General features: G+C 41.6%; 1 protein-coding gene across 2 annotated transcripts in view; it reads left to right on the top strand.

Annotated features, from left to right (window-relative positions):
* Positions 1-24,473, top strand: part of ITPR2 (inositol 1,4,5-trisphosphate receptor type 2) — a 283,042-nt gene that overhangs the window by 89,788 nt on the left and 168,781 nt on the right. For both annotated transcript variants that reach the window (XM_062591989.1, XM_062591981.1), the window contains exons 17-22: positions 4,028-4,147; positions 4,265-4,450; positions 5,084-5,335; positions 6,406-6,550; positions 7,421-7,571; positions 23,770-23,963. In XM_062591989.1, coding sequence (XP_062447973.1) covers positions 4,028-4,147; positions 4,265-4,450; positions 5,084-5,335; positions 6,406-6,550; positions 7,421-7,571; positions 23,770-23,963 — 1,048 coding nt within the window. The remainder of the gene's footprint in view (positions 1-4,027; positions 4,148-4,264; positions 4,451-5,083; positions 5,336-6,405; positions 6,551-7,420; positions 7,572-23,769; positions 23,964-24,473) is intronic.

Below are 24,473 nucleotides of genomic sequence, written 5' to 3'. Positions count from 1 at the left end.
GGATCCCCCTTACACCCCCCTGGGAAGCCTGCATGCATGACTATCTCTCTGAAATGCCTGTACATCAATGCACGCTGCATGGGGAATAAACAGCAGGAACTGGAGATCTGTGTGCAGTCGCAGGGCCATGATCTGATTGCAGTTACAGAGACAAGGTGGGATTGCTCACATGACTGGAATGCTGTCATGGATGGCTACGTGCTTTTTAGGAAAGATGGGCCAGGAAGGCGAGGTGGTGGAGCTGGAATGCGTTGAGCTCAAAGGACAGGCTAACATGGGGGATACTGTTGTGGGTGTCTACTACAGGCCACCTGATCAGGAAGAGGTACTAGATGAGGCCTTCTGTAAACAGCTGGAGGTAGCCTTGCGATCGCAGGCTCTGGTTCTCATGGGGGAGTTCAACCACATCTGCTGGAAGGACAACACACCTAGGCTCAGACAGTCCAGGAGGTTCCTGTAGTGCATCGATGATAACTTCTTGACAACAGGTGGTAGAGGAGCCTACAAGGAAGGATGTCCTGCTGGACTTTGTCCTGACCAACAAAGGAGGACTGGTTAGAGATGTGAAGGTTGGGGGCAGCCTTAGTTGCAGTGACCATGAGATGGTGGAGTTCAGGATCATGTGTGGAGGATGCAAGCCAGTAAGCAGGATCGTAAGTCTGGACTTCAGGAGAGCGGACTTTGGCCTCTTCAGAGACCTACTTGGAGGAATCCCATGGGATAAGGCCCTAGAAGGTAGGAGGGTCCAGAAGAGCTGGCTGGTATTCAAGCATCACTTCCTCCAAGCTCAAGGGCGGTGCATCCCAAGGAGAAAGAAGTCCAGCAAAGGGGGCAGGAGACCTGCATGGATGAGCAAGGAGCTCCTGACAAAACTCAGACAGAAGAAAGAAGTGCACAGAATGTGGAGGAGGGGACAGGCCACTTGGGAGGATCATAAGAAAGTTGTCAGAGTATGCAGAGATGCTGCGAGGAAGGCTAAGGCCATTTGGAATTGAGTCTGGCAAGGGATGTTAAGGACAATAGGAAGGGCTTATTCAAATACATCAGCAGCAAGAGGAGGACTAGGGAAAATGTGGGCCCACTACTGAATGGGGCAGAGGGCCGTGGTGACTAAGGTTACAGAGAAGGCAGAATTACTGAATGCCTTCTTTGCTTCAGCCTTCACTACTAAGGGCAGCCCTCATGAATCCTGGAACCTGGAAACGAGAGAGAAGGTCTGGAGAAAGGAAGACTTTCCCTTGGTTGAGGAGGGTCGAGTTAGAGGTGTTTAGGGCAAACTTGACATCCACAAATCCATGAGCCCTGATGGGATGCACGCATGAGTACTGAGGGAGCTGGCAGATGTTGTTGCTAGGTCATTCTCCATCAACTTTGAAAGGTCATGGAGAACTGGAGAGGTGCCTGAGGACTGGAAGAAAGCCAATGTCACTCCAATCTTCAAAAAGGGCAAGCAGGAGGACCCAGGCAACTACAGGCCAGTCAGCCTCACCTCCATCTCTGGAAAGGTGATGGAACAGCTCATTCTGGATGTCATCTGCAAGCATATGGAGGAAGAGAAGGTGATCAGAAGTAGCTAGCATGGATTCACCCAGGTGAAATCATGCTTAATCAACTTGATAGCCTTCTGTGCTGGCATGACTGGCTGGGTAGATGAGGGGAGAGCAGTGGACGTTGTGTACCTTGACTTCATCAAGGCTTTTGACACTGTCTCCCATAACTTCCTCCTAGAGAAGCTCAGGAAGTGTGGGTTAGATGAGTGGACAGTGAGGTGGATTGAAAACTGGCTGAAAGGCAGAGCTCAGAGGGTTGTCATCAGTGTTGTGGAGTCTGGTTGGAGGCCTGTGGCTAGTGACGTTCCCCAGGGCTCAGTACTGGGTCCCATCCTGTTCAACTTATTCATCAACGACCTGGATGAGGGGACAGAGTGCCTCCTCAGCAGGTTTGCTGATGATCCCAAGCTGGGAAGAGTGGCTGATACACCTGAGGGCCGTGCTGCCCTTCAGAGAGACCTGGACAGGCTGGAGAGCTGGGCGGAGAGGAACCTCCTGAGGTTCAACAAGGGCAAGTGCAGGGTCCTGCACTTAGGGAAAAATAACCCTAGGCACCAGTACAAGCTGGGGGCTGACCTTTTGGAGAGCAGCTCTGCAGAGGAGTACCTGGGAGTGCTGGTGGACAACAAGTTGACCATGAGCCAGCAATGTGCCCTTGTGGCCAAGAAGGCCAATGGTGTCCTGGGGTGCATTAGGAAGAGTGTTGCCAGCAGGTGGAGGGAGGTGATCCTGCCCCTCTGCTCAGCCCTGGGGAGGCCTCATCTTGAGTATTGCATCCGGTTCTGGTCTCCCCTGTATGAGAGAAACATGGGGCTTCTGGAGAGAGTCCAGCGTAGGGCTACAAAGATGATGAGAGGGCTGGAGCACCTGCCCTCTGAGGAACGGCTGTGAGAGCTGGGCCTGTTCAGCCTGGGGAAGAGAAGACTGAAGGGGGATCTTATCTGAAGGGAGGGTGTCAAGGGGATGGGGCTGGACTCTTTTCAGTGGTGCCACGTGACAGGACAACAGGCAGTGGGCAAAAATTGTGACACAGGAAGTTCTGCCTGAAAGTGAGGGGGAATTTCTTCACTGTGAGAGTGACGGAGCCCTGGACCATGTTGCCCAGAGAGGTTGTGGAGTCTCCTTCTCTGGAGATATTCAAGGCCCGCCTGATGCAACCCTGTCTAATGTGCTGTAGGTGACCCTGGTTGTGCAGGGGTGTTGCACTAGATGATCTCCAAAGGTCCCTCCCAACCTTACCCATTCTGTGATACCTTAAAAATACTTCTTTACACAGTCTTTGTAGTTCCCAGATCTCTGCAGGAAGTGTGATCTGTGCTAGCACAAAATGATTCTCTGTCTCCCTCTGGTAGGATGGTGACCTATAGTGATTCAAAGTATTGAATGCTAGAATGGCTGATAGTAGATGGTCGAGTTTTTAAGCAGGATTTCCAAGGAAACAGAATATATGCTGTGTGTTCGTGTGTGTGTGTGGGTGTGTGTGTGTGTGTGTGTGTGTTGCCTGTCCATATCTGCTCCACCATCAGCTCCTGGGCCACTCTTCCAGTTTTAGGTACATTTGCCAGAGGAGTGGCAGGCTCAAAGATAGTTATTACAGCTGTTGTAAAAGGAAGAGGCTGCATAGGGGAGAGAGGCCTTTTTATGTTCCAGTGAGAGAAAGGCTGCAATATGAGCTGCTGTTAGCACACACACAGGGATCCAGGAGAGAGGCAGATACTTTACGAACATCCCAACTATGAGGAAAGCCTCAACCTGAATGTTGTTAAACACCAGAAAACCCAAGACATAAACTCATAGGAAACAGATTTTCATGGAAAGCTTTTGTTAGTTCTGCTTTGCATGGAATCACTTCTTTGTATACAGAGGGTTCTGCTTTCAGGTCCTGTGAGATCTTGTTTATTCACTGAATGTTGGCAGTGTCACTTGAGAGGTTTAAAAGGCAACTTTAAAAGCTCAACTGCTCCAGTGCATGGGAGTTCTTCAGAGAGCACATGGCCTTCTCCATCACAAGTAACATCTCCTTGGTGCTTAAGTTAGGGATATGCGTTAGCTGGAGCTGGATAAAAATGTACACTTGTCTCTGGCAAAGATGAGGATCTTCAGTGGACCTCCCCTGCCAGTTGAGTTTGAGGTGATGACCTCAGGCTCTTCTTAAGTTCTGCCACAACTCTTTGGCCTCTGATTTGCTAAGAAGTATCATACTCAAGATACTTTATTTTCTCTCCTTGACTGATTGTTTAGCACCATTCAGGGTTGCTCTCAAAACTGTTACTCATCTTCATATGTTGTGGATTGCAATAGTACAGAGGAGTAAAGACTGCATTTTGATATACAATATATGCTTCCTTGCTTATATTCGTGATGAATACTCCCAAAACTTGAGAGAAAAATAAAGAGATATTTCCACTGTAATGTTTCTGTGTAGTATTTTATGCCATGTGTTCTGTTGCATCTGTTTTTTTCTTTTGCCTGTGTAGATTCTTGGATTATCTATCAGACCTGTGTGTATCTAACACCACAGCAATACCAGTAACTCAGGAGCTTATCTGCAAGTTTATGCTGAGTCCAGGAAATGCTGACATTCTCATTCAGACGAAGTGAGCATCCATAATCAGAACGTACCTTTTTGTTATTTGCCTTTTTTTTTTTTTTTTTTTTTTTTTACATTTCTAACAGTATGTGAGTGACTTCACTGTGAATGCTTGTGCTTGCAGGTTGGTCTCAGCACAGATGGACAATCCCTTGGAATGCCCAGTTATCTCAGATGACATTGATGATGAGGAGGTGTGGCTGTACTGGATTGACAGCAACAAAGAACCTCACGGAAAAGCTGTCAGACATCTGGCTCAGGAGGCAAAGGAAGGCACAAAAGCTGATTTAGAAGTTCTTACCTATTACAGGTAAAACTGCTTTTTCAAATGTTTTCAAATGGAAGAAAATATAAACTCTCCAAAGAGCCTGATACTGTTCTTGTTTATCTCTCATAAAAGGAAACCAGGTCATGCCAGAAACTGGGCTTAAAAGTTTTTTTCAAGTCCTTCCTGTAGGAAGGATTGCAATCTCTGCTATGTATTCCAGACAAGTTTTGAACCTTGCTTATGATACCTTTTTTGTGCCTCTCTGCTTGATTTTGCCTCTTAGGTTTTATGCATGGGGTTGTCATGCAACTCTTGGAAGTAAGGTATGCTCTGCAGAAGGAGTGTATTGAGCATCGTAGGTTTTAGAGGGGAAGGGGAGAGATCATGGAACTGAATTTTAAATTGGTTGGAAACAAATACTGCAGCCTTCCCCTGTGTTGTGTGTGGTGTTTTGCTTGAACTTCAGAGGGAGCCCAGTCCTGATGGGAGCTGGAGCCTAACATTTGCGTTTTTACTGGTTAAGTTAGTCCCTTGGTTAGCAAAGTTGCTCTTGTCATTTTTTTGGTATCTACATTGGAAGGGCTGAGATCAGGCTTGTAAAGGGAGATTCCGAGGTATGTTGTTTCATGGCATTCAAAAAAATCAATAGGAAATGTGTTGTTATTTTTCTTTAAGATATCAATTGAACCTCTTTGCAAGAATGTGCCTGGATCGCCAATATCTAGCCATCAACCAGATTTCTGCACAGCTGTCAGTAGACTTGATCTTACGATGTATGTCTGATGAAAGCCTCCCCTACGACCTCCGGGCTTCTTTTTGCCGGCTGATGCTACACATGCATGTAGACAGAGATCCTCAGGAATCTGTGGTACCTGTCAGATATGCCAGACTGTGGACTGAAATTCCTACCAAGATCACAATCCATGAGTGAGTTGAGTGGTGCAAAACAAAGTACCAAAGCATTTTAAAGGTGTTAGGCTCAAGATAAATCAATTGTATATGTCTAATGCCAACAAACATGTATGTAAGAAGGTGTTTTATTGCAGAACACAGGCTGTTAATTGTTGTTAATCTTAGAAATTAAGAAACTTAAGAATCTTAGAAACTTCTATGGGTAGTTTTAAAAGGAAATATTTTAGTTTTATTTCTCACTGTGTTATAACAGGGAACAAGCAGGGGAGGAAACAGAATGACCTTTCCTGAGAAAAATTGAACCTGAAATAATCAAATTGTGTTTAACAATATGTTTGCTACCCTGGAACTCAGTTTTACACTTCAAGCTCAATTGAAAGCCATGTTTGGCAAAACAGAATTTACAGTTAGGTGCAGCTGTTGTCCCAGAAACAGTTCAGAGTCTTTGGCTTCCATCCAGCAAAGTACTTAAGCGTATGTTAAATTTAAGTATGGCAGAAAGGCCCATTGACTTCAGTGGAAACCCTCGCAAGATTTGATGGAGCAACGTCACTGGGCTAGACCCAGGCATGGAGTATCTGGCTGAGAAGACAGAGAAGTATAGCAGTGCAGCAGACAGTATTACACCTGGATGAGGAACTGTTGTCAGTAGTATGGCAAATCTGTCCTAGTTGGTGCAAAGAGAGGGAGTTGATTTTCCTAAGGTGCTTTCCTGATGTGCTGGTTTTCCTGCGGAGAGAGTAATCTCTGGCTGATGGGCAGAGAGGGTAACTGAGACTAGTGACCTGCTAAATTGCCACAGCAAGAGTTGAGAGTGCTATATGCCAGAACCATAGTATTTTCCTGTCTCTGTTATTACTACTCACTGTAACCCATCTCAGTACTACCAATGAGAAGGTTGTTTGTGCATCCTTTCTCTGCCATCTTTGTGTATCTTTTCAGAATTAGCTGCCCTATACCCCTTCTCCTTATAGAACTGGCAGTAATTTTAAAGCATCCTGATTGACTTGATGGTTCTTTCTGTGACAGCTCATTCTGAAATTAAAGATGTTTAACTTTGCATCCTTCTGTGCCTTGCTTTGTAGGTATGATTCTTTCACAGATTCTTCGAGGAATGAAATGAAGAGGAAATTTGCACTAACTATGGAATTTGTAGAAGAGTACTTGAAAGAAGTTGTAAATCAGCCCTTTCCATTTGGAGACAAAGAGAAAAATAAACTTACATTTGAGGTACTTCTTTGCTCTCTGTTTCCTAAGTTATGGTAACTTCCGTTATAGCAGAAAATAATGTTGCTGTCTGCTGCCAAACAACTATATTGTTTGTTCCTCCTCCTGAGATGGCTGCATTTCAGTGGCAGGAGAAGGGATATATGCACAGGTGAATGGTCATGTACTCTTTTTCTCTTCATTAATGAATTAGTATGTGGGATTTTTTTCAATATAAGAAAGTACTATTCTCCATATAAAATATGACACTAAAGGAATTATTCTGTATAACCTAAATTCTGTCTTTTAACTACTGTTTGAAATCCCTGACAGAAGATTTAGAGAGGCCTAAATACTCCCAGTTCAAGTCAAATTGAATAAAAGGGAAGTCCTTACAGCTTCTATAGTTTCTTTCTCCAACCTACCTCATGATCTTTGTCACTCCTGCCTCTGGTCATTTGGAATCACCTCCATACAAACTTACCTGACCCTAGTCTCCTTACTATTCTTTTAACTTATGTCTTCTTTACAGCTGTTGACTCTTTGAGTAATTTCCTGGAGTCTTTCTTCTCCATCTTACTTATTTTCCAAGATTTATTTTCACAGATGCAATTGCATCCTTCCAACCCTGCCTAAACCTCATATTATTTTTGCTTTCTACTTTAATTTGACTGAGCAATTGTTTTGTCCAACTCTGAAAAACAGTTGATGTCACTGGCCATAGTCCAAAGCCCATTTAAATCAGTGGAAGGACTCGTAGTAAATTGAATGCACTCCAGGTCTGAATCTCTGTGAAAGCTGCCATCTGAAATGCAACTATACTGCATAGCTGAATACCACAAAAGTTGCTGATGTTTCACTCATTTTTATTTATTTATTTATTTTTTCTTATAGGTGGTACATCTGGCTCGAAATCTTATATACTTTGGCTTTTATAGTTTTAGTGAGCTTCTCAGACTGACCCGGACACTACTGGCAATTCTAGATATTGTTCAAGTTCCTATGTCATCATACTTCGAAAGACTGAGCAAGTTTCAGGATGGAGGTGAGAAAAGCTGCAAAAAAGTTTATTATACTTTATAGTTCGTTATGTCATTGGAAGTAATCTGTGGAGTGTGTCATTGATCATTTGGGATTCTTTTTGCACACATAAACACACCTACAGAAATGTATTGCAGGATACATAAAGATGGTCAGCTAAAAAGTAATCTTTTTGAACAGAGCTCCTGACTTCATGACCTGTGGTTACTGTGTTGGTACTGCTGCTCCTTTACTTGTTTGGAATTGAACTTTCAAATTTGGAGCCAGGCTTCAATGTCCCTGGCATTGAACATCCCAAGCAAGTGTAGCAATAGGATTTGCCTGGGAACAACAGTTGTAATGGCTTCTGTGGCAGAAGCCATTACCAGTGATCTTACTCTCTCTCAGTGAGATACTACTGGTCTCATAACTGTAGAAAGCACCACGTAGAAATCCAGATCAGGCCATCCTGTCCATCTGTTTGTCACCCTAGAATATTCTCATTTTACCCAGACTAGATTACCCAACTGACTTAAAACTGGGTTGAAGAGTGAGCGTGCCAGTAAGGTGATGAAGCTCAATGGCTTGGTTTACCTGTGCACATGGAAGGGAGATGTGGCCATCATGTGAGCTGAGAGGCAGGGTGACTGGCTGATGGCAAATTACACTTCAGTATATGGGTGGCAGAAATATTGCTGCACAGCCAGCCAGTCCACAACACTAAAAAGGATGAGGGATGAGATCTCTGGTTTGAAACAAAGATGCTTTTGCATTTTCTTTTGCATTTCTTTGAAAATTTCATTTTCATTTCACAGCCTTGAGTTTTCCTGATCTTCCTTTTGCTCAGTCACTCCTGCAGCACCACAGGACTCCTACATGTCCTGCATGAATGTGCTGTCCTTCACTGTTTGTCTTCCTATTTGATGTTCACACTTTTTGGAGAAGCATAGAATGTTATTGTCTGCTCTGTCATCTCTGAGCCGAGATGTCTTATGCTTGGTTCACTTAATCTTTCCTCCATCACTACCACTGTAGTTTACTGAAATCCTCCAAAAGTCTTTCCTGCCATGCTGTGCATGCAAAGGAATACCGTAGCTGTTTGCAGTCCCTCCACAGCATTAGAGAAGGACTGTATGTACAGACACCCGGAATTTTGTTTTCCCATTTTTCCTTCTGAAATGCTGTGTTACAGACTCTCCTCTAAAATCGTTCTGGATGCAGTTTGACTCCAGACACACTCTTAGCAAAGCTGGAGCATGAAGGTAATTCAGTTCAGTTCCCTCACTACTCAAGTCTTAAAGCCTGATTCACCATCTCATTCAATGTTTTTGCTCACAATCATCACCCATGATTGTATTTCATCCTTAATTCTGTTTTGTTTCTGTTGAAGGGTTTCCTGTCAGGCTATGTAGAGGAGGAGAGGGCCACTCATTGAGCATAAACAGATCTGCTTAATTTCCAGAGCAAATCCATGCAAATCAATGAATTTATTCTGAATTAAGTGAAAGGAATGGGGAAAATGTTACCAAGTGGAAATGGTAACTCAATAGCCTCGTTAGTAAAACTCAAGCCTGAAAGCTTGTTAGAAACTTCTGTTATATGCCTTCCTCTTGCTTTTGCCTTACTTTCAGCAAAAAAGCAGCATTAAACAAAGTTGTTATTCTTTGTTTCTTTGATTAGCCTCAGCCTTTATACAGATCCTCTAATTTTTTTTTGATGAACAACCATGGATGTTCACTTCTGTTGACATGTGGCCTGTTCAGCAGTGAGTGGACAACAGTTCTTTGGGCCTTTTCAGGTGGGGTCCCAGTTCAGGTTGGGATGTGACAATTCACTGATGTTCTTTTGGATGTGACCTTTATTTATTTATTTATTTATTTATTTATTTATTGCTAGCTATGTGGCTAGGAAGGCCCTTGCTTTGTGGAGAGTTGTTTGCTAGCTCGAACAGTTGTCAGTCTTTTCTGCCCTCTTAAGGGAGAGTTAATGGCTGTGCTAGGTAGGCATAAGAATATGCATTGAAATTTTGCTGCAGAGAGACAGATATTCTTAAGTTGAAATAGCTGCATGACTTGCTGGAGAGGCCTTCTACAGTCTTCGATAGATGACAAGGATGCACATCTTTAGCCTATCTTGTCTCCAGCATCTCTCTTCCTCTCTTCTGATTGACAGGTTGTCAGTCAAACCCAAACTATCCATTCACTTTGCAGTTGGTACACCAAATGATCCTCAATGTCTGGCTACTATGCCCAGACAGGTCACCATTCCTACTTCTTTCTCTGGGGGTACATACTTACCTATCTCTGGACAGCATTAGGCTGTGAAGATGCAAGGAGGCATGTTTCAGAAGCAATTTTTTACCACTTGCTCAGTATTCTCGAGCACTCAGCTCACAGAATTTCGTCTATGAAGAGTATAGCAACATAATAGTCAGGCAAAGCAGGAGACTACTTCTCATTAAAAACAAAAAACAAATCACATTAACTTTAGCAGCAGACTAATTTAGCAGCAGATTAAGATGAGATGGGGAGCTGAAGAAGAAAGCACCAGATATTGTAGCTGCTGACATTCTGGAGACAGCTATTGTGGCTGAAATGTCAACTATTTATAAACTCTGCCTAACATTGTCTCATGTGAAAGCCTGCTGGTGAGGAATGAATCAGATCATGGGGGCAAGACTTAACTGACATAAGTTGTGGTAGTTCAAGAGGCTGTGAGAATTCACGTCAGTGAGTGAGTATTTCACTCCGTTCTGTTTGGTTTTGGTTTGTTTTTTCCCTCCCCTCCTGCTCTTTTTAGATGTATACATACAATACACATGTAAAACATACGGATTTTTTCAGTCTTTATTGTGTTTGCAAGGAGATCATGAATTTGAATTTTTATTTTTGAAACCTGGAATCAAAAAGTCACCAACTTGAATGTTGTGCGAGGGACACTTTTCTCAAGCATTCTGATGCTAAACCTTTTGAAATCCTACCTAGACGCTGCTCAGGTGGACCACAGCAGCACAGCAGCTGTGAGATAACTCTGGTGTAGGCACAAAGGCATTCAGATTCATCCACTTGGTTTTCTGGCCCCTGGTGAGGGGCCCTGAGATTCCTATCTGTCGTTACCTGCTTTTCATCCACCTTTAGAGGTACAACAATGAAATAATCTTTGTCTCAATAACCAGAAAGGAACTAAAGAAAATAATTAATTTGAGGACAACCGTTGGGATGCTGTTGAGTAGCAGGACTTCAAAACCTGTCCTGTGGTTGTCTTCCACCCGCATCTTGAGTGTCTCTTTGCCACCAGGTTAAAAAAAAAGGTTTGGGAGAAGTCCCAAATACACAATGCCCTTGACTGCTTGTGGGCTGTGTGCATTCCTAGCTATCAGTTGGCTATAGCTCAGGTGCATTGTGTCCCCACTAGACTAGAAAGAGCTGAACTAAGGTAATTTGCTGACTTGTGTGGTTGGCTGCTTCTGTGCTGGGTCTTTTCAGGCTGCACAAACTCATGCTTGAGCCCCTAGTCTCTGAGAGGCTCTTGTACTTTTGTGCCTCAGCATGTGCTTAGCTGTAAATATATTGAGGGTAAGTGGGCTTGGCTTGAGGCTGGACTTGGGTCTGTGTTTAACTACAGGGCGACCTGCTGTATTAGGGTCTGGGAAGCACTTATGTGCAGCATGAGCATGTTGTTCAATGTCACTGTTGTACCGTTTTACCTTCTGAGGGAAAAGGAAAGGCTGTGGGTCAGATTCTGCACTACTTTGCATCTTGCGCAGCCCAAACAAGGTGGATTCCAAATGCACTGATGTCACTTAAGTTCATTTTGCACTATGGATCTTGAGTGAGTAGGCCAACAGAGAACTTTGTTTCAGGAATCTGCTCTAGATCGCATCTCACTCAGAGAGCAAGGTTAGTTCATCAGGCTTAGGCTGTAGGTTTATGTTGTGTTTTTCAGTCTTACAGTACTTAGAAGTTTGTACTTTCTTAAAAGTTTCCCCTTCCCCTTTTACACAGATAACCTTTCTATAAATAAACTGAGTAGTTGAGAATATCTGTTAATTGTTTTATCAGTTGTGTCTGTCTGGGGTTTCTATTGTGTCTTTTAATGTCCAATGCTTATTTCTGAGTTTATGAAGTAAAAAGAGCTACAATAGAAAGCAACTCAGCCTTTATTTTGTAGTTATTGAAAGATGTATTGTTCTTTTAAAAAAATCAAGATGCTCTATAGATTTTTCAGGAAGTGTTTACTTATTCATAAATTCCATGAAATTCAGAGAGGTTGCTGTTCCCTGCTGTTGTTCAGGATGGTGGGACCCCACACTCCAGTGAATTAGGGGCAGCAGTGACTTCTTCCTGCTTTTTGGAGAGGTCAGATTCTGCTCTCTCCTTTCTCTCCAGAATATGGCAAAGCTCTTACTCCATAGCATCCTCTCTGGTGAGTCCAGTATTTGTGGTATCCGTATTAGTATTACCTTTGAACAGAGAATATTGCAGGTGGGTGTCCCTCCAACACTCTATTGCTGTGGGGGTGCACAGGTTTACACAGCCTCTCTCTTAGGGAATATTAGCTTCTCTGAGTTACAAAAATCAGTCGTCACACATTGATCTTAATAGCCCTTCCCCAGCTCTCCCTTCCTAGCAATTTAGATTAATGAAGATTTCCTAAATAATTGTTAGGGTGTTTCTCTTTTTATTTTATGTGTATGCTGTGTATGTGTTGAAGTAAGTCATCAGTTTTGAGATTATCAAAAGTTTTGTTTAATCCATCCAGTTAGTATTCACAAATGTCTAGGCATCAGCTTTAATGTAGTAAGAACATATATTTCATACTTAAAGCTTTGAGCTTTGGAGTGTATTGCTAAAACCCAGTTTGACAAACACTAGAAAGCCAGCCATGACACCCGAGACTGATGGTTTAATGGTATAAATGAATGTGTTTAAATTTAATCAAACATCAGGGGTCTGATTCTGTGGCTCTAATGTAGGAAACTGCTACATAGTACCAGCTTGGGCTTCTGTATTTTTTAATTTTAATCACTATCTTACTGTAAACTTACATCTCTTGGTGTTAAATGGATACCTAACAGCAGTATTTTGACAATTCAGAAGTGCAGTTATTTGCAGGTTTTAGGATGAGTGATATGAGCAGAGGTATGACCAAATGGAAAAGTCATGTTACTCCTAATCTGCAGCTCTTAGATCGTAGGTGGCATCTCTATAGAAATTAAAAATTCTGATTAAGATGGGTTTAATTTTTCATCATACCTCTTAGATTTAAGTTTTGTTAAAACATGGATTTCTAAGGGAGGCTCAATGTCACAGAAATTGGGGACAGATAAGATGTACTCAATAGATATGCTATTACCCATTGAGATATTACCTCAATTTGTTCCAGGACAGTAGCTTTCCCCATCTGATGCTTGTAATGTGGAGTTGTGTGGAACTGGTGAGCTTGTCTCTTTCCTAGTTTGGCCCTTGCTCAGTGTCAGGAAACTACTAGTCAGGATTTTGAGAATGGCTAAAACAATTAGGAGTAGGGGGAAGAGTGAGGTGCCCTTAGCTATGGGGTGAGTGAGGTGTGCATCTGAAAACTGAAACAATGAAATCTAGAGCGAGCAATCTGAAGTGTTCTTCCCTGATTAATATTGATTCATTTCTTAAACAGACCTACTTATTTCAGTAAAACTACTTGCTAAGCGAAGAGGTAAATAGCACAAGTGTTGAACTGTTGAAGCAAATCTGCCTTTAAAATGGGCTGTATTTCAGGACTTAGTAGAAGCTGCATGAAGACTTAATTAACCTTTCACTGCAAGATGTTCTTTTCCATCTTCTGCTTAAATTTTGAGCCACATTGATGATTGAGTCCTTGATATTGTATGCGAGCTTCTTTCTATTGGTTCTCCAAAGATTCTGAAAAGATCCTTACATTATTGTTATAATATGCCTTACTTCCTTTAAAAAGCTTGATTTTAATGCCACCATCAGTTACGTTAACCAGAAAAAAATCAGTGTGCATATAGTTTTCAGGTGTGACCTTACTTGATGAGGACAGATCAGAAAAAATTGAATAGAAACACTCATGGGATAGGATACTGGAGAAAGGAAAGATGTGTGTGTTTCTGGAAAAGCTTCTTACCTGTTACTAGATTGCAGTATGGAAACGTTGCAGCCAACTTCTTTTTCAATCAGAGTATCATAACTTTGAATCATTTTCGAGGTTATTAGAACCTTTTTCCTTTCTTTTCTTTAAATTCTAAGAAATATGTAATTTATAAAATATTCTACCTGTATCCTAAAGAAACATTTTCTGTTAAAGTGAGGACTTCATTTATTAATACTGTCATTTGAACACCTTTCATGAATGTTACAATCCCTTACGGTTTTAATTAAAAAGTAAAGTGATTGTTTTCCTAGTAAGTGCACTCTGCTGTATCATTCCAGAGTCAGGAGCCAGTCTGCCTTGTCCAATGCTGGTTACCTATTGTTTGTGAATTAAAATGCACATCTTTCAGAGGATTGACCTTTGAGATAACTGATTTAAGTCAAACCATGCAGCTACAGTGTATGTCAGGTCTGAAAGATGAAATTGCATGGTAGTATTAGCAGGCAAGCTACGCATTTGCCATGTAGCCCAGTGCTATTTAGTTAACATTGTATTTGGGAATGACAATAATAGCATGCAAGGAAATATGTCCTTGTAGGCTTCAGAATGGAAAAACATTCCCCAGCCAGCACTCCTCCTTGAAGACTTCAGCCCTGGTGTGCTACCATTTCTTTGCAAAGGAGCGCTTGCATACCAGTGTAGCAGGGAACTGTCCTCTAGTCCTCTATCCCTTTGCTACATCCTGTTAGGCTGTGTAGTCCCTGAGTTTCAACTGCACGAAGATAGGTAGTATTGTGTCCCTGCCTTCTTGGCTGCTGGTGGTGTGCATACTGCTTGGAGGCAGCAGTAAGAACACTGATAGAACAGGGTTAAGAACAAGGTTGATCCTGCCATTTCTACTGTGCCAATGGTTCCTCTGTGACCAAGGAAGGCCAGATTTCATCCAGGAGTATCAGAAAAGATTTTACTGTTTCTCAGCCTTGCATTCATGTCTATTACTGCTCTTCTGTCTAGTTAACAATTTGAAATATCTTCTTGAGGCACCTTTGATTAGGTGGCTGCCTGATGAGGCAGTGGCTGCCTGGTAGGCTGGAGCAATAATTTATGCCAGCAGTTTACAAAAACATAGAGTTACAAGGAAAAAAAGTTATAACTCTCAGGAAAGTTGTCTGTGTTGATCAGCTGTCTGTATTCAAGCAACTGCCATTCATTGTGGAGTATTATCAGAACAAAGGGGAAGTCAGTCCAATAGTTTAATTCTCTGGCATAGCCTGTTTCTCTTTCCTGTTGATTCTTTCCATCATCATTAGGCCCATGCATTGATGTTATTCCAGAGACCATTGCTCTTCTGGAGGCTGATAACTGATTTGTAGACCTGTCTCAACTAGAATGCTTGATTCCCAGGATCTTTTGTTCCTCCAAGGACAGCATGCATTTTTTCCATCTTTTCCTCCTCTGATTTCCATGGCAGAAAAGCTATGTTTTTGACTCTGCTTTGTGTTTTTGGTTTCAACAGAAATTGCAGAATGTCAGGAGAAGGTGGGCTTTTGTTGAGCTTCATAATGGCCTGGTGATAGTCTTGTATGCAGAAAGGGAGGGCTTGTGGATATGCTGTTGATAAGAGGCTGGCATGGTGACGTTTTTTCAGAGAGTAGATAGCAAAAGAATGTACATTGCATGTTGTTGTTTTTTTTTCCTCATTAGTTCTGAGCGCTGCATAAAACGTAGAAGTGGCCTCACCTTCTGCCCTTAATTTCACACCTTAGGTTTTCTCTGAGGCTTACCAGAGGTCAGCTAGCTATTGAGGAATGAAGAATAGTTTAATGAAGAAATAAAGTGTGGTTCTTGGCCTGTTTATGGTAGGTTCTGCAGTCTTTATGAGCAGATTCTGTAGGAAACCTGTAAAAATTAATACCATTTTCACAAACAGAGCTATAAGGCTTTCTGCTGCTGGCAAATAATATATAACTGTAAAGGACTTGAAAGAAAATGTGTTCCTTTAGGTACTGAAGTGTTGTTATTATATGTCTTATAAATGGCTATAACTTTTCATGCAGAAAAATTAAGTTGCATGAAGCAAGGTAGCCAAATCAACAAACACAAAGAAATGTAGAATTAAAGCTGCCATGGGGCTTTTAATTTAGCCCTTGGTAACTTGGCATTACTGCACATATGGCTCGCTGCCAGAGGGTCCCCAGGGATTGGCTAGTGTTGCATACTTTTAAGATAGCACTGAATAAATAAAACTTTAAAAAGCATACAGTGGAGCAGTTTTACAGGTCTCACTTATATCTGCACAACCAAGGGTGTTTGAAGTCACTTGGAAGGTGGTTTGGTGGCGTAAGTGCTATCTTAAAACTTACTTGAAGGCCAGCTTTGAGGCATGGCCTGAGACAAAGTCATCTTTTGCTGACTTTTAGTGAAAGTGTTGGACTCTCAGCAACTTGCCCGATGTCTTTTAATATAGGAGTGAGTTTGGAAGTTATCTTAAAGCTTCTCAAGATCACTAGCAAAATTCATTTTTACCACATGAAGGGCCATGAGTGGTAAAAGTCAGTTTCCCATGGAAAAAGTTTTGGTCCTGAAGAGATGTGAGGAGAAGAAATGGGAGGGGAAAAAGGTGTCATGAGTCATTGTGGGCTGGGCTGGTGGATTCAGCAGGTGAATGAGAATGACTGAGAAGGGCTTCCTCAGATTGTGGATGGAGAAGGGCCTTGAAAGGCTTTGATGAAAGTTGGTATGGGAGAAGGGGGCTAAGTATGTCAGTCTCTCTAAGAAAACAGGAATAGGTGTGATCAGTCAGTTGGTGGAGCGCTCTGGGTGGCGATGAGAGCTAATGGGCCTCAGGCTGTAGGTATCAAGGGGCTTTGAATGTGCCCTTCTGACGCTCATGCCATCCTTCTCTTTTCTCCTCAGCAGCTTTGGAGGCAAGGGAGACTGACTGGAGGAAAGGCCAGCCCCTTTCATATTGCTGCACAAGGCTTGGCTAAGCCTTGAGCCACCTCTGAATGAGTCATATCTGCTGTGAAGGAGAGAAGATAGGTTTTTTTATGGGGGGATGATGGCAGAAGGTAACAGTTGAGGCAGAGATCCTAATAGTTTAATGGTGTTAGACAGAGCTAAGCATTCTCTTGTCTATGGATCTTCCCTTTTGCAGGGCTGAGCAACAACTTTCCTTGCCCAAGCCTGGGAGAGGTAGCTTTCCTCTCCCACTGGCTGAAGCAGTCGGGGGGATATGGGAGGTTGCTTGGGATTCTTGCAGTCCTGTAGAGTATTTCGGGAAGTGGGAGGATGCTCGCGCTTCATGGCAGTGAAACAAGAAAACTTTTAATAAAATAGTTCTTGCATCTGCCAGTGCATTACACAGATGGAACTAATATTGTCCCGTACCTAGGGATTCAAGCTACAGCTGAGCATTAGCCATAGGCAGCCTTTTAGGAAAGCAGGAAGAACTGAGGATGGGCCATATGCTCAGTTTGTAAAGCAAAGAGGGCCTTCAGAGACTTCTGCATCTTTTGAGATCTTTGGTAAATCCTGTGGGAATGTTTTGTTTTAGAGGTGGATAATCCAAGTTCAGAAGAGAAATAGTTTCAAAGAGGTATATAAAAACAACAACAACAACAATAAAAAAACCCATGGAGGATCATAGGGCAGCCGATTATTCCATGCAGACCTTCAGCATCAGCATTTGTTTGTTAAGGGATGAAGGGCTTTTGTAGTAGCATACACTCTCTGGTTTGTGTCCTGCTACGGTGGAAGTGAAGTGTTTTCTAGGAGGTGTTTACCAGAGATTGAAGTGTTAGCTCATTCAACAGTCATAACTAAAGAATGGTCAAGTTTTATGAGATCAGACAGTTATTTTTGTAACTTCTTTCTTATTTTCATATTTCGTATTCTGCTTCTTGTGTGTGAGAAATGCTACATTTTTGCTAAATCCTTGATTTGTCTTCTTTCACCCTCTTTTAAAACAACGTGTTGGGCTTTTATGGACAGGTTAATGATGAGTTGTTGGAGCAGTGGACCCATCTATGTTTTATCTAGTCATTAAGTACCAGTTTTCTTGAACCCATCGTATGTCAGCTCCTATTTAGGTATTTAGTTTCCAGAAGCATTAATCATCCAGCCTCTCCAGTCCCTAATGAGAGCTGTTGAGTGTTAAAATGCTTTTGAAAATATAGACAATTTGTACATTTCTGACTAGGGAGATGAGCACTGCGGAAAAACTGCCCTAGCTGAAAGTGTCTGAACACTTCTCAAAATTGAATCTGATCCAGTATCAGTGTTGATGAAGCCTGAACAGTAACGTTAATAAGAGCAGACTCTGTCCCTCTTTGGCAAATAGGGACCAGATGAAGTGGTCCCTAAATAAATAGGTCTACAGGTCAGTTTACTGATGTCTTGGGGATATCTGTGGAGTGGGGGGCTACTCGCTCTGAGATTACCTACTAGTCTTTGAGGTTGTTTGTTGTTTATTCACATTCACACACAGCGTGGTTGCCTGCACTGTTTGTGAAATACTAAGAGGAGATTGAGGACACTGCACAGCCAATGGCTAAGAATAATTTGAAGAAGAGGAGTGAATTGCCAGCTGCCTTTGCCAGTTGTTTTTCTTTCTGAATATGGTATTTTGTCACTTACCATCCATACTGTGTTACACAGAAGATTGTTGTTTACTTTTATATTTTGCTTTTAGAATTTTGAAACCAGTAAATAACTTATCAAGAAAGTAAATTTATGTAGAAAAAGAAGTGTCAGATTATCCACTGTGTCGATTACTTGGGTGATTTTTTTTTTCATAATTGACTCCTCTGAAAAATCTTTCTCCTCAAAGAGGTCTCTGTGTTGTCAATCATGCCAAATAGTATGAGATTATGTGCTACAGTTTTGTGACAGAAACTGATATTCATTAGGAAGTTGTGATCACTATAATAAAACATAATGAAAAGGAGATGCATAGTTGTCTTTCCAAAACATGACAAGCATTCTCTTCTTTCCTCTTATTTTAGTGCTTGTCAATCTGCAGATCCTTTAAATTACCATCAGTGCCTACAGTGATTTCATTTTTTTTTTACTGGCTAATCCTGTGAAACCATATATTCAGCAGGAAGCATTTCCCTGACTGTCTGTAACAAGATGGTATGGAAATGCAACATATAATTGGTTCCACCACTGTTCTTGGCATTTGACTTCTCTTGGCAGGGAGAAGAGCAGAGAAGGAGAATCAGGGAGAGGTAGGGAAAGCTGGAAAAATAAAAGAGCATTGAAAGTTGCCCTGAGCTGTTTTCCTCTGTTGAGCAGCATAAAAGCTTTAAGCATTTTTGCAGCGGTTTGTTGATGAAAGAACTGATTGGTGGCACGCACTAGCATCTTGCAACATTACAATATCTTTTTTTCTCTGCCACACCTCTCAGCTACATTCAAGTGTTATTTCCTTGACGATGACAAATGTGAGAGGTGAGTGGGGTAAGGATGGCAGTACCATATGAAGGCACACCTCAGGGTTCTGTTCAGTTTGTCTCTAACATAAAGTTCACACAGAAGTAATCTGGGTTCACATGTTATTACTGTCTCTCCTAATTTAACTCAATTAACTGTAGCTGAGGCAGTAAGTTAATTTTCCTTTGTGCATTTGTATTCAGGAAGCCCTTTGGAGCTGTAGCGGAGATCAGAGCTCCATTGTTTGAGTCACTGTATGCATATATACTAAGAACTTAAATCTTTTTTTGAGCCAACCTGTTTTGTCTTGCATTATTGTGGGCTTAGCTGACATGCAGTCTGTCACTTGTTAAGCTACAGGAAGCTTTCTACATGTTTTACCTCTGAGACTCATACCCTTCCCTGCTGCGATAACTATGTTAAAGCCAAGAGGACACAAACACAGGGCAAGGTGAAGCAACTCACTGGCAAAAGAATCATCTTCTGGCCCTTGATGTTTGTGACTGACAGATTTAAATTCATGACTAATATGATCTAGATTTCTTAGCAGGACAGCAAAACTGAGCGACATGAATGCTAATCTAGTGGGAGGTGATCTTTTGGAAGAGAAGCTTCTCCCCGCTCTTCATGAACATGATTGATCCTCATGGATTCTCTCAAAGAGTGGGGTAGTTTATACCCAGTCCATCTGTCTAACTATCGTGCGTGGATGTGTTGGTTGACTGCTGTCTACTCCTAAGAGATGGCTACGTTTTATCATCACCCTACAAAACATAACTGTTGAAATATTTTTCCTGAAAAGTAGGTTGAATTGCTCCAGTTGTCCTATTATTTTCACTTCGTGTGAATGTTCTCCCCAAGCCTACTCTGAGTTAATTAAGAAAGAGTAATTGTCAGTATTGTGCAGTTTAAGAAGTTGTCCAAGATGGGTTTACCCATGATACCATGTCTTACTGCTGTTATTGACAGAAATAAAACTGTGTTGAATCACTACCCACATTAGCTATAAGTACTAAAATGGATTAAGTAGATTTTTCCTTCAATAAAATCCTTTCCTCTGCATTAATGAAATATGATTGGAAATGACAGTACTAATAAGAAACACCTTAACCCTCCTTAGCTTTTCTGCTTCTAGCTGTTTTGATCAGTTACATGAAGGCTAATAGTCAAGGGATGTTGTGAAATGGAGAGTTTATCCTTATTACAGACTCTGTTGGGAAGCTGCCTTACAGCTACCATTCACGGGGCTGTACTGTCTTGCACCACTGATGTTCTGTGGGTCAGGTGAAAGGCCAGCAGCCATGCTGTTTCTTTTTCTTTCTTGTACCCTTTTATAGGCTCCATCATCACATTAGCTGAGTGCCTTCTAGGCTTTAGTATATCAAACCTCTGAGTTCCCTTGGTAGAGATGGAGAAGGTCTTCTCCTCTTTCATGGTGGAGGTGGTATGGAAATGCAGAGAGCGTGACTGATTTCAAGGCTGCAGAGAAGGGAATTGAATCCCACTCTGGGATTTCCCACACCCCTGCAGCACCTGTTCAGCACCCCACTCATGGCTGACAAGCAGGATGTGTGCTCTGGGCAAAACCCTAGCTTTCTTTTCCCCAAGAACATGGGCTCCACCCAGGCTGCTAAGCAGAGAACAGTGATTACTCTCTACCCTAGCAAGCGAGGGAGATCAGAGCCATAGGAAAATGAGTAAACATGAAGGTCAGTGCTTGGGGCAGCACAACTGCATACTGCCCTTGAGCAGGGCTTGTGACTGTTAGTGTTTAGAGCAATCATGTATGTTACCTGTAGTTTTTTTATGTCAGTGAGACTGTTATGTGACTGCTTGTCAAGAAATGTCCAAAAAGATGGTAACTTTACACTGAATGAAAGAATGAAGAAGGAATGAAAGTTCTTAAGAGTGGGCAGGAACCTTTTAAGATAAAGCAAAAGTCTTCAGCCTTATTTGGGACGAACTGGAGTTATATCTAGGTTTCTGGAAGGATATCTTTTGCATATCCTAATAGTTTAATTATCTCCTGGTAACCCCATTGAATTAAATTGTTTTAGAAAGAATTTCTTACCTTCTCAAAAAGCTGTGCCTCTGATTATATTCACCTCTGTACAACCGTAGTGAAAGGGATTTTGAGACCTATGTTGCTAGTCAGAGGATGATGACCTCCTGACTGAGATTTAAAGCAGAGGAATTGTAGGCCACAAAGCATCTGCAAGTGTATAGCACTTCTGTGGCCCTGCAAGAAAGAAAAAATGTCAATTTAATAGGAACCGCTTTAAGGGTTAAAGATCCCCTACTTAGTAATCTAACTTTACACTGGTATAATGAATGATAGTCAATGCAAATAAGTATTGTTTAGCACACTGGGATAGCAGGAGAGAGAGAAATAGAGAAAGACATGATCCTATTCCTCAGCTACTTGATTTAAAAGGTAAATGCACAATTTTCATTTTGCAGCAAGAAAGGTATTTGGAATAATTTTTATTTGCTTTATGCTAGTGTAGGCAGTTAGGAGAACTTTCCATGACAGCCTGATTTAGCCCTTCGTCTGTCTTGTAGCTTTTTTTCCCTAACATCATGCAAAGTCAGAAACACATTTTTTCCCCCCTTTGTAGAGGTTTGAAGTATTATTTTCAAAAGACCAATTCAGACCAATTACACACCAAACTGGATGCCAAACAGGACCTCAAATATAACACTAGTCTGCCTCATTCGCTTTGAAAAAGCAAATTCTTTGTGTGTTTTCCTTTTAAACTCAGGGTTAAAGGCATCCTCTTTTCCTGTATATAGTACTTGAGTCTGTGGATAAGAGGAGGATGTTTCTAGCAAAATAAAATACAGCTTTGACTTTTTACAGAAGATTATCTAGGAAGAGAGTCTCTGCAATGCAAGTAGAACTTGGCAGCTGAATGGTGATTAAAGTGTACAAAAGACATTCAAGAACTATTCAGGCTTACCTCAGCAAAGCTACACCTCCTCCATTCTTTTGTTTGCTTTTGGTGTAGTCTAGGTCTTGCCACTGTTTCTCCTAAAAGATACAATCATCCCTCTCCTTTGCTCCATTATTTCAAATCTGTGCTTTGCAAGAAGGAGAAGTAATTCATATAGGTAGCAATCATGATATTCTCATTATACTTCTCTCCACCTTTGCAGGAAGATAGTCATTGGTTCAAAGAGATATTTTTCACATCAAAGTTCACTGTAGAAAAAGACCAGTTTTTGGAATTGGCATCACTGGGAAGTGGGAAGGATTGTTACGGTTAGATGGGACCAAAGCACTTACCAGTGAGTGAAGATGTATGCTGATTTTTTTCTGCCCCCCCCCTCCCCTCCCAGGTATAGACTATGAAAGGAACTGTGATTCCAAAGATTAGTGTGACTTTCAGGAGAGCCTTCAGGGCCTGATGTTCTCCCAGGATTTTTCTGAAAGGGGGATGGTTTTATAAGTAGGAGTGAATCGTGCAAGAATCTCAACTGTCTCTCAGGGTTTCCCATATGAGTTAATGTAAGCTGAGGGAATGACTGTTCTGAGAGCCAGGCAGTTATTTCCTGTTTCTTTTAAACAAATATTTAAAAAAATCCCAAACCATCAAACCCCAACCTCCTCCCCAAAGGCACATAGATATGTGAAAGTGCACATGCAGAAGTAAATGTGTACTCATTTGCAAAATGTCCAAGTAGTCACTACATATAACAGGATTTATCATATCTGTCTTGAGCTTTGGCCAGCCCAAGTGTGCGTAGGCCTGTTTCCCACTGTGATTCCTGTGCAGGCATAGGAATATGCACACCCAGCAGCAGCTGCAAGCTTTATTGAGATGCTTCTGTCCTGTTCATTACTCTATCCATCATTCAGATATGGCAGAAGTTCAACAGATCAGGGAAAAAGCATCAGACTTTCTCCTGCTAGTTGTGTGGATTGGCTTTGGTTTGTGGCCTGCCATTTAGACCATATTCAGAGATGGATCAAACTTGCAAGGCATCAAATCTTTACTCTCTCTTAGAGTGACATACAGGATACTTTGATAGTCTTCTTTGAGGTTTCGCAGTGCCAAGACATCCTCACTATCAAGCACCTACTTTATGACCGGTCATCATGGAGAAAACATCAAAGGGATTAGGCATGAGAAATGAGCTCCTCCCTTGTGTCTACAAAGCAAGGTCATAAATCAAAGCAAAGAGAATATAAGCTAAATATCAAGAAACGTTTTCTAGCAGTGGAGGTAGTGAAGTGCTAGAACTGCTTGCCTGTAGATACTGTACAATGTGAGATATGCATCAGTAGATATTCTTAAGAACAGGTTAAACAGATGTCTTTCAGAAATGGTTTTAGATATAGATAATGTGCCTTCAGACTAGGAGATAAATTAGGTAAACTACTAACATTCCTTTTGCCCTATTTTTTGTGATTTCGTGGATGTAATGACAGACTTGCGGAAAACCATTACCATCTTTTCCATCCGTTGACCTGTAAGCAGATCTCCTGGAAAATCAACGTGGAAAAATGTCCCCAAACCATTGTGTGATTTGAGTGAATTCCTTCTCCAGTGTTTTGATTAAATTGATTATTTAATTTTCAGTATAGCTATTAAAATTGTATGGGAGTTGATATGTGGGTGTTATGTATGATACATAGCTTTACAAGCAAGCTTTACTGATGGCAAATATGTATGTGTCTGTTTAATGCATAGGAAACAATGTTATGAGGACAATCCATGGTGTAGGAGAGATGATGACCCAAATGGTATTGAGCAGAGGATCTATATTTCCCATCAGTGCCCCTGATGTACAGCCAAGCATCCACCCAAGCAAGCAAGCCAGCACCTCAGAGAGTGAAGATGTAATTGTAATGGACACCAAATTGAAAATCATTGAGATTTTGCAGGTAATAACAATTGATGATGTATTACATATCAGTTACTTCACATATTACAGCTTACTCGCCTGGTGCCAGGTTCTGTCACCTTTGTTCTTACTCTGCTATTTACTGAACTGTTCATTAGAAAAATAACACTCTACTGTGAAGAAAATACTCCTCTGCTTGTACAATGATACAGTTGTGGTCCTTACATACTGTTACACTTATTTTCCTTATGAAGGAACTAGATGCTTCAGAGACTGTCACTGTGACTTGTGAGAAGGCAGAATTTACCCTTTAATCTGCCTCACTAATGTTTTCTGAAGACTGTTTCCAGTCTCACTTGCACTCATTTTATGTTGGAGTAGCTAATTTGGCTTTCTGATTTTTACTGCTTTCTTTACAGTAGTTTGATGAAGGACAGAATTGGGCCTAGATCCATCAAAATCATGCAGGGTTAAAAAATTTTGAAGTCTTTTTCAGACCTTTGCTGTTAGATTGAGAATAGTCTGTGGGCTGCTATGATTTTCTCCCAGC

This window comes from Rhea pennata, chromosome 1 (genome assembly GCF_028389875.1).
Source record: "Rhea pennata isolate bPtePen1 chromosome 1, bPtePen1.pri, whole genome shotgun sequence".
NCBI classification, from domain to species: domain Eukaryota; kingdom Metazoa; phylum Chordata; class Aves; order Rheiformes; family Rheidae; genus Rhea; species Rhea pennata.
Note: the sequence above shows the minus strand (reverse complement) of the source record. Positions and strands in the feature narration are given on the sequence as shown.